The following is a 10,274-nucleotide window of genomic DNA, read 5'->3' as shown; positions in this document are numbered from 1 at the left end:
ATAATCCTGGAGTAACAGGAAATGTGAATTAGTATATGGATTATAATTCATGTATATTTTTGTAGGGGTTGGTACATTTTTTGTTAGGATAAATCAAGTCTGACATTTTAAAGTGGAAAGTACAAACTTTAGAAGCCTTTTAAAACCTTGAATACACTACAATTTGCATTTCCTGCTACGCAGGAAAATTCTCTGCAACAACAGAGGGATCATATGAGGATAGCTTTATGTTGTTAAAGGATGGCAAAAAGAAACATTTTAAATCTTCTTTGGACTCTTCCTAAGTCTAAGTCCCCTTAAAATGCACAATGTGTTAACTTTACACTTTGATATTGTCTGAACAGAAAGCAACATATATTTAATACAGTGGTTTGATTTATTAATTCTTCAGTGTTACAAAATGTTTACAACTTGTAAAAACAGTCTGTGAATCCAACTGAAACTCTGTGGCATAAGGGGAATGCACTTGGAATTGTTCATTCAAAAGTGACCAAAATAATAATACTGTAATTGCCTTGGTATCCCATTTGATATCAATACGATTTAGCTTCATATCATATAAAATGTGTGTCTTTGTTCAAATCCAACAGGAGTTCAGAGTTCAAAGTTCGATATCACATTTCTACTGTGTTGTAGGATAAAACAAGTGAGTCCAACTTTGTGGGACAAAATATGTCATAGGCAACTACAGCCTATCGTGGCTATCACATATTCATTGCATACAAAGGGCAGCTGTGTGGCTAATACAAGGTATGAAAGACAGTGTATCAATACTGCATGTCACATAAAGGCCAAATCCATTTCTCCTGACCCCTGTGCCATCTGTAATTGGTCCTTTGTTGGCAAAAAAGCCTTCCGTTTTAGTTAAAGGTACAGGACCTCCGCTCAAAGAGTCCCAAATGGCCCTGTAAATCAGGATAATCCAGGCTCATCTCTTTCTATGTTTGTTGTGTTTCACCATCTTCTTCCTCTTCAGGATCATCTCGTAGAGTTTCTCTAGGCCTGGTTGTAGGCCTTGTCCATCCACGGCGCTGCAGCTCTGTACGTGGTGCAGGGTGGAAGCATTCAGTTCATGGACGGCCAGGACCTTCTCCACCTCGCTCACAGACAGAGCCGAGTCCAGGTCCTGCTTGTTGGCCAGCAACAGGACGGGCACCCCCTGGTTCTCCGAGGTACGGGTGATCTTGTGAAGCTCCACCTTGGCCTCCTCCATGCGTTCGGCCTCGGTGGAGTCCACCACGAACACAATGCCGTCGGTCCGCCTCGTGTATGACTTCCACAGGGGCCGCAGCTTCTCCTGGCCCCCTACATCCCACACCTGGAAGGTGATGGCCCGCGAGCTGCCCACCACTACCTTGATCTTCTCCGTGTTAAAGCCCTTGGTCGGGATGGTCTTGACAAACTCCTTGAGTTTCAGTCTGTAGAGCAGAGAGGTTTTGCCAGCCGCGTCCAGGCCAATCACTACCACGTGCAAGGACTGGAAGTTTTGCAGGAACGGGGTGTTGGGGGCTATCTCGGTCAGCTGGTTCCCCATGGTGATGGGATGTTCTCACCTCTTTGGATGAGGTGGCAGATTCTCGATAATCCTTTCTAATAGGTTGGCATTGGCACCCTCGTCAAAAGGTGGAGGTGCTAGACTGGATGGTTGCAGGACTGGGGACCTTATCAAAACGCAAACACAATGAGTTACCATTTAAAGACTAGATGAGATTGTCAGGTATCACTACAATTGAGGAGCTTTTACACAATAATAAACAATGACACAGATAGGAAATGTCATCAGACACTTTGATATAACACATGAATGATTGCTACTATGGTTAGTACGCTGACATGATTGCTTTACCGTGTTTGCATCTAATCAGACTGCTCAATGAATAATGCAATTTCTTATAAACTTGCATTGCAAATAGCAAAGCAACAATTGAGACCAATTGGTTATTCCTTGTTAGAGTAAATCCACAACCATAACAGTCATAGCCTAAGCCTAGCCAATTTAATTGTCGGTCATAGAAAATGTCCAGACAGCACAATTTCATTTTTGGTTTGGGTTTAAAACTCTAAGAAGCGGTATGCCTGACAACATGTAGTTCTAATCCTCTTAGGACAGTTAAACCCCAATGGCTGACTTGGGGCACATTGATTCCAAGTTTAATATAAATAATTGAATATCTATTCATTTGCACAATTAATGCAGTTGATGCCCAGGATAGGATTGCGAATAATTATAATCCAATTGTTTTTGTGAAGAAAAAAAAGAAAACTATAAACCAACCCATATTTTCTCCATAGGCTGTTAAAAGAAAGATTAGTGCCACCCCAACTATCTAATTATGAGAACACCAGATATAAGAATATAGCCTACGTACTGTAATCCTAGCATCATTCTTAGGAATTAAATGTGATAAAACTGCAGATTTGCACAATAATAAAATGCATAACCTTCTATGAGTGAGACATTTTACAGGAATGACTGCTATAATAACCAGCCTTGTACATGGCATTACAACTCAGATTTCATTGCAGTAAGATACCATATTTATATCTGTGCAGTCTTAAACCTGAACAAACTATTGTCAAATAATTAGTAAAACATATGTGATATATTTACCTTCTAGACCACTTGAATGAACATAAATAGCATCATCCTAGTGCAGCAAATACATCCATGTACTCATACGTCCAAATATTATTTATCTCTGAGTGCTAATATCTGTCCGTCTGCTCCCTGCACTGATGGAGCAATGAGCAGTGGAGTGGAATTGAATAGCATGCACAAGACCTCCTACCTAGAACAACAACCCGAGGTGACGTCACTCAATAATCTACTCCCCCTGCTGGTCTAGTATGTCAATGGTTCCATATACAGAAGGTGAGATGCTGGCATGCAGCTACAATATAGCAGGAATCAGGATAAGCAGCCTTAATGTCGCAGGATAGAGTAAATGTGAACTACAGTATTCCTAATATCCTATTCTCCCTCCCAGTACACAACTACTTGGAAAGACAAATAGTGATCCCTAACCCATGTTGAATTTGATGCCTGCATATTAGATTGCATGAGAAAATTCAAGTTCATTCTTTAGACATTCCCACTGAGAGGAGCAACACCAATTCAGAGACATGCACTTATTTCAATGAAATAAATCTCACTTTTTGTGCTAGAGTAACATGACAGCCAGTAAAAGGAAACTCTAGGTATAGTGGCTTGCGAAAGTATTCACCCCCCTTGGCATTTTTCCTATTTTGTTGCCTTACAACCTGGAATTAAAATTGATTTTTTGGGGGTTGGTATCATTTGATTTACACAACATGCCTACCACTTTGGGTGAAACAAACAAGAAATAAGACAAAAAAACAGAAACTTGAGCGTGCATAACTATTCACCCCCCCCACCACCCCAAAGTCAATACTTTGTAGAGCCACCTTTTGCAGCAATTACAGTTGCAAGTCTCCTGGGGTATGTCTCTATAAGCTTGGCACATCTAGCCACTGGGATTTTTTCCCATTCTTCAAGGCAAAACTGCTCCAGCTCCTTCAAGTTGGTTGGGTTCCGCTGGAGTACGGCAATCTTTAAGTCATACCACAGATTCTCAATTTGATTGAGGTCTGGGCTTTGACTAGGCCATTCCAAGACATTTAAATGTTTCCCCATAAACCACTCGAGTGTTGCTTTAGCAGTATGCTTAGGGTCATTGTCCTGCTGGAAGGTGAACCTCCATCCCAGTCTCAAATCTCTGGAAGACTGAAACAGGTTTCCCTCAAGAATTTCCCTGTATTTAGCGCCATCCATAATTCCTTCAATTCTGACCAGTTTCCCAGTCCCTGCCGATGAAGAACATCCCCACAGCATGATGCTGCCACCACCATGGATGGTGTTCTCGGGGTGATGAGAGGTGTTGGGTTTGCGGCAGACATAGCGTTTTTCTTGATGGCCAAAAAGCTCAATTTTAGTCTCATCTGACCACAGTACCTTCTTCCATATGTTTGGGGAGTCTCCCACATGCCTTTTGGCGAACACCAAACGTGTTTGCTTATTTATTTCTTTAAGCAATGGCTTTTTTCTGGCCAATCTTCCATAAATCCCAGCTCTGTGGAGTGTACGGCTTAAAGTGGTCCTATGGATAGATACTCCAATCCCCGCTGTGGAGCTTTGCAGCTCCTTCAGGGTTATCTTTGGTCTCTTTGTTGCCTCTCTGATTAATGCCCTCCTTGCCTGGTCCGTGAGTTTTGGTGGGCGGCCCTCTCTGGCAGGTTTGTTGTGGTGCCATATTCTTTCAAATTTTTTATAATGGATTTAATGGTGCTCCGTGGGATGTTCAAAGTTTCAGATATTTTTTTATAACCCAACCCTGATCTGTACTTCTCCACAACTTTGTCCCTGACCTGTTTGGAGAGCTCCTTAGTCTTCATGGTGCCGCTTGCTTGGTGGGCCCCATGCTTAGTGGTGTTGCAGACTGGGGCCTTTCAGAACAGGAGTAAATATACTGAGATCATGTGACACTTAGATTGCACACAGGTGGACTTTATTTAACTAATTATGTGACTTCTGAAGGTAATTGGTTGCACCAGATCTTATTTAGGGGCTTCATAGCAAAGGGGGTGAATACATATGCATGCACCACTTTTCCATTATTTATTTGTTTAGAATTTTTGAAACAAGTAATTGTTTTCATTTCACTTCACCAACTTGGACTATTTTGTGTATGTCCATTACATGAACTCCAAATAAAAATCAATTTAAATTACAGGTTGTAATGCAACAAAATAGGAAAAAAACACCAAGGGGGCTGAATACTTTTGCAAGGCACTGTTTACAGTGTATGGACAGACTTTGGCGCCACCCTGTGTCAAACCCAACCATGACCGTCACATTGTAATAATGGAATGGAATTCTTTGAACAAGACAGTTTTGTTTCATCATGCATTATCATTATCGTCATATGATGTCACAATCAAAGTTACCAAGCAACACATCTGCCCAGATGTGGTTGGGGTTGCAGTCAGAGCTGACAATGTATTCAGTAAGGGCTGTTGCTGCTGTGCTGTTGTTGCTGTCTGGGGAGCTCATTGGCAAGTGCATTTCTTCTATTTAGGAAAGTAAATATTACAGTTGTGTCTCTGTTTTGAAACAGAGATGATTTTTTTACTTCAAACATCATCAATGCAGATGAGCTTATGTATTATTGCACAAACAGTTATTCTATGAAACTTTTTTATTCTGTGATGTAGCCTAGGAGGTAGAGGTTTTTATGCCTCTACAAAGGATTACATTATAGGGTATTGAGTACTCATAGGTCAGGGTAATGGGCCTGCTCAAATTAGACTGCCTCCTTCTCCACAGGGTGGTGTACTGTAACATGGCAGCCATGCACTGGGAAGCGCGGCGCAGGCAGAACGTGGTTGATCACCGCGTGACTATCACTCATAAGGCAGGGCCATGGTTATTTTAGTCATTAGCAATGACAGCACAGTAGGACATTAATTCTGATACAGTAGCTATTCCAGTCAAGGTCACAATGTTACTGCAGTGGTAGACTAAATCACAGAGCCCTGACTTGCTTGACATGGGGAGCATTTCTGGCCAAACAAGCAAACAAATAAAACATGATTAGCGACGCGTATAAAGAGATGATGATTTCTCTCTTGGACATATAGAATGTGAAGGGACCAGCTCTTTTGGTAGAGAGCCAGCCTGAGGCGCCAACCATGCCAGTCCTGCCCCCTGAGCCCAAAGTGCTGGATGTGCCACTGGGTAGGGTATTCTTATCCCTTGGTAGAGGTTATGAATGTCAATGCAATTAACTGAATCTAACTTATTTATAACCCTCTGCATTCTTTTCTCATTATGGCAGGTAAAAATGTGCAATGCAAGTGTTTGCACACAAACAAAGACAACTACAGTGCCAGGATTGACAACAGATACTCAGTGAGTTCAGTTCTTGCATCACACACTGTTGAGTGATGCAGACAACCTTAGCCAAACATGTCCATTCTACTGCTATAGGACCTCTAGTTATCATGAGTTCAGCTTTCATGGTTTTAATCTAAGAAACTGAGAGTAGAGTATGGCCTATTTATTGGACTAATCATGTTATGATGATTGACAGTGGAATTTGACAATGTTATAGAAACTTGATATAACCTCCAGTGAAGATGGATTTTTCTAAAAGGACAAAGCCAAAACTTTGTGTTGATGACATCACATTTATGAAGATGGCTGTTTGATGTGTTTCAGTCCATACAGTACTCCCAGCAGTGGTAGCTACAACCCCTCCTACATTACATCTACATCTGTAGCTGTAACCATCATGCACTGGAACAGAGAGAACAACCCTCACATTGGAATGCAATTAACAGCAACATGGGCAATAAAGCCCTAAAAAAAAACATCACGTCAGTGTCTTCATAGATACTTTAAAAAAGCTGGTAATGACATAGGTATTTCAGCAATGTCCCTCTTAACTATTTGCACACTTAGAACATTTGAGTTGTGCTGCAAAATTCCTCTCACAGTCAAATCATGGCAACCCTTAGGAAATGTTATTTACCCTCTTATATAAGAAGGTTAATGGAGGTTAATTGAATTACAAGGCAATTTCATATTGAATATCAATGCAGTAAACTTTAAAATACACATAACATACACTACATTGCCAAAACTATGTGGACACCTGCTGAACATCTCATTCCAAAATCATGGGCATTAATATGGAGTTGGTCCCCCCTTTGCTGCTATAACAGCCTCCACTCCTCTGGGAAGGCTTTCCACTAGATGTTGGAACATTGCTGCGGGGACTTGCTTCCATTCAGCCACAAGAGCATTAGTGAGGCAGGCACTGATGTTGGGCGATTAGGCTTGGCTCGCAGTCTGCATTCCAAAGGTGTTCGCGGGGGTTGTGGTCAGGGCTCTGTGCAGGCCAGTCAAGTTATTCCACACCAATCTCGACAAACCATTTCTGTATGGACCTCGCTTTGTGCACGGGGGCATTGTCATGCTGAAACAGGAACGGGCCTTCCCCAAACTGTTGCCACAAAGTTGGAAGCACAGAATCGTCTACAATGTAATTGTATGCTGTAGCATTAAGATTTCCCTTCACTGGAACTAATGGGCCTAGCCCGAACCATGAAAAACAGTCCCAGACCATTATTCCTCCTCCACCAAACCTTACAGTTGGCACTATGCATTCGGGCAGGTAGCATTCTCCTGACATCCACCAAACCCAGATTCGTCCGTCGGACTGCCAGATGGTGAAGTGTGAATCATCACTCAAGAGAACGCGTTTCCACTGCTCTAGAGTCCAATGGCGGCGAGCTTTACACCACTCGAGCCAACGCTTGGCATTGTGCATGGTGATCTTAGGCTTGTGTGCGGCTGCTCGGCCATGGAAACCCATTTAATGAAGTTCCCGACGAACAGTTATTGTGCTGATGTTGCTTCCAGAGGCAGTTTGGAACTCGGTAGTGAGTGTTGCAACCGAGGACAGACAATTTTTACGCACTACACACTTCAGCACTAGGCGGTCCAGTTCTGTGAGCTTGTGTGGCCTACCACTTCGCGGCTGAGCCGTTGTTGCTCCGAGACGTTTCCACTTCATAATAACAGCACTTACAGTTGACCGGGGCAGCTCTAGCAGGGCAGAAATTTGACGAACTGACTTGTTGGAAAGGTGGCATCCTATGACGGTGCCACGTTGAAAGTCACTGAGCTCTTCAGTATGGGCCATTCAACTGTCAATGTTTGTCTATGGTGATTGCATGGCTATGTGCTCAATTTTATACACCTGTCAGCAACGGGTGTGGCTGAAATAGCCTAATCCACTAATTTGAAGGGTTGTCCACATACTTATGGCCATGTAGTGTAGCTTGTGGGATTTAATTTGTATTATAAATCATGATCATATATCTCATACACACCGAGTGACTTTTAATGATGCAATCTACACTGAGTGTACAAAACATTAGGAACACCTGCCCTTTCCATGACATAGACTGACCAGGTGAATCCAGTTGAAAGCTACGATCCGTTGTTGATGTCACCCGTTAAATCCACTTCAATCAGTGTAGATGAAGGGGAGGAGACAGGTTAAAGAAGGATTCTTAAGCCTTGAGACAATTGAGACATGGATTGTGTATGTGTGCTATTCAGAGGGTGAATGGGCAAGACAAAACATGTGCCTTTGAACGGGTTATGGTAGTAGGTGCCAGGCGCACCAGTTTGAGTGTGTGAAGAACTGCAACGCTGCTGGGTTTTTCATCCTCAACAGTTTCCCGTGTGTATCAAGAATGGTCCACCACCCAAAGGACATCCAGCCAACTTGACACAACTGTGGGAGCATTGGAGTCAACATGGGCCAGCATCCCTGTGGATGCTTTTGACACCTTGTAAAGTCTATGCCCCAATGAATTGAGGCTATTCTGAGGGCAAAAGGGGGTGCAACTCAATATTAGGAAGATTTTCCTAATGTTTTGTACACTCAGTGTATGTTTTAAATCCCTACAATTATGTTAAAACAACCAACAAAACAATACAACATCTACTTTCACAGTTCATAAATCATTCAGAAAACTACTTCAGAAGAATATTGCACAGCAAATAATGTGGACAGAGCAGAGGACAATACTATAATACTATTGTCTACTACAATACAATACGTATACATTTCCCTTTGACAAGGAGCCTCTTCAAGAAAAAAATAATCAATATACTTTTTATGACCGCTTAAGACAGAATGGAAGAGGCCCGTATTCCTTAGAGTCTATCTTGTTTATAATACATATTTCCACTTTGGGGATCCATCATTTACAGGCTTTCATCTTTCAAAAATCATTTGCCTGATATGGTGGGGGATGGTGGTGTTGGCTCCACAGTCAATGTACTCAAAGGTGTCTTTGGACAGCTGCTCCGAGTGAGCCTGGAAGGAAACGTCCATTGTCATTCTGTGGAAGACAAAAATAGATATTAATGCGGACATTTTGAAATCTTCATCTGCAAGTTCACAGTCTCGTGTTTCAAAATGTCACTTTTATAGAATGGTGAAGTTCAAACGTTTGTTATTCTGTTATTCCTGACTACCCTTTTCCGTAATAAAAAAAAGCAACAACTTTAAATTTGGTAGGTTTATGACCTAAGGCAAAGACTATAGTTACACTGTTACTAGTTTTACAGCATGATTAATCTCAAATGGACATGAAACAAATGCGTGAGATTTTTGAACACGTGGCTTGAAAGGGGCAATTCATGCACGTTTTGAAAAAGCAAAAAAACTTTTATATTTTGGCTAAAGTAATAATAGTGCTTGGTCTTGGCCAAAGGTCATCAAGAACACTGACAACAAGAATTCAAGGAAGTATAAGATCTGTGTGTTTGTGTGGTTCCAAACAAGATATGTTACAATGGGAAGTCAATGGGCATACTACAGCCTGGTGGTCAGATAGGCTGAAGTGCCTTGAAGTGTTTGTGGTGCGACAGATGTGTTTGTGGTTGGCCCTTTAACATATCTTGGAATAGAGTGTGATACTCACTGCAAATGCAAGAACAAGGTGTGAATCCTTATGGTGGATGACTTGCAGTAATTACTGAAACAGAGGAGTTATAAAGACATTTATTACCCTACACATTTATCACATACAGTGCATTCGGAAAGTATTCAGACCCCTTGACTTTTTCCACATTTTGTTACGTTACAACCTTATTCTAAAATGGATTAAATAAAACATTTTCCTCATCAATCTACACACAATACCCCATAATGACAAAGCGAAAACAGTTTTTTTTTAAACAAACAGAAATACCTTATTTACATAAGTATTCAGACCCTTTGCTATGAGACTCGAAATTGAGCTCAGGTGCATCCTAATTGCATTGATCATCCTTGAGATGTTTCTACAACTTGATTTGAGTCCACCTGTGGTATATTCAATTGATTGGACATGATTTGGAAAGGCACACACCTGTCTATATAAAGTCCGCAGTTGACAATGCATGTCAGAGCAAATTCCAAGCCATGAGGTCGAAGGAATTGTCCGTATATCTCCGAGAAAGGATTGTGTCAGGCACAGATCTGTAGAAGGGTACCAAAAATGTCTGCAGTTTTGAAGGTCCCCAAGAACACAGTGGCCTCCATCATTCTTAAATGGAAGATGTTTGGGAACCACCAAGACTCTTCTTAGAGCTGGCCGCCTGGCCAAACTGAGCAATCGTGGGAGAAGGGCCTTGATCAGGGAGGTAAACAAGAACCCGATGGTCACTCTGACAGAGCTCCAGACTTCCT

General features: G+C 41.8%; 2 protein-coding genes across 3 annotated transcripts in view; both read right to left on the bottom strand.

Moving 5' to 3' along the window:
* Positions 1–375: 375 nt before the first annotated feature.
* LOC121536061 (ADP-ribosylation factor-like protein 4D) lies at positions 376–2,744 on the bottom strand. Its single transcript, XM_041843367.1, has 2 exons — positions 2,612–2,744; positions 376–1,661 (listed from the first exon to the last, which is right to left on the bottom strand). Exon 2 carries the CDS (start codon positions 1,532–1,534, stop codon positions 929–931), a length of 606 nt encoding a protein of 201 aa, XP_041699301.1. The 5' UTR covers positions 1,535–1,661; positions 2,612–2,744; the 3' UTR covers positions 376–928.
* A 5,676-nt stretch (positions 2,745–8,420) lies between these two features.
* Positions 8,421–10,274, bottom strand: part of LOC121586307 (transmembrane protein 106B-like) — a 36,032-nt gene continuing 34,178 nt past the window's right edge. For both annotated transcript variants that reach the window (XM_041902904.2, XM_041902912.2), the window contains exons 7-8: positions 9,526–9,579; positions 8,421–8,940 (exon numbers count right to left, since the gene is read on the bottom strand). In XM_041902904.2, coding sequence (XP_041758838.1) covers positions 8,814–8,940; positions 9,526–9,579 — 181 coding nt within the window. In that variant the 3' untranslated portion in view covers positions 8,421–8,813. The remainder of the gene's footprint in view (positions 8,941–9,525; positions 9,580–10,274) is intronic.

Source organism: Coregonus clupeaformis, chromosome 2 (genome assembly GCF_020615455.1).
Source record: "Coregonus clupeaformis isolate EN_2021a chromosome 2, ASM2061545v1, whole genome shotgun sequence".
Taxonomy (NCBI): Eukaryota; Metazoa; Chordata; class Actinopteri; order Salmoniformes; family Salmonidae; genus Coregonus; species Coregonus clupeaformis.
The sequence above is the reverse complement of the archived record's forward strand: the minus strand, read 5'-3'. Positions and strand labels throughout refer to the sequence as shown.

What these genes read in the sequence shown, in the direction of transcription:
- LOC121536061 (XM_041843367.1), bottom strand. Translation starts at nt 1,534, where the DNA reads ATGGGGAACCAGCTGACCGAGATAGCCCCCAACACCCCGTTCCTGCAA.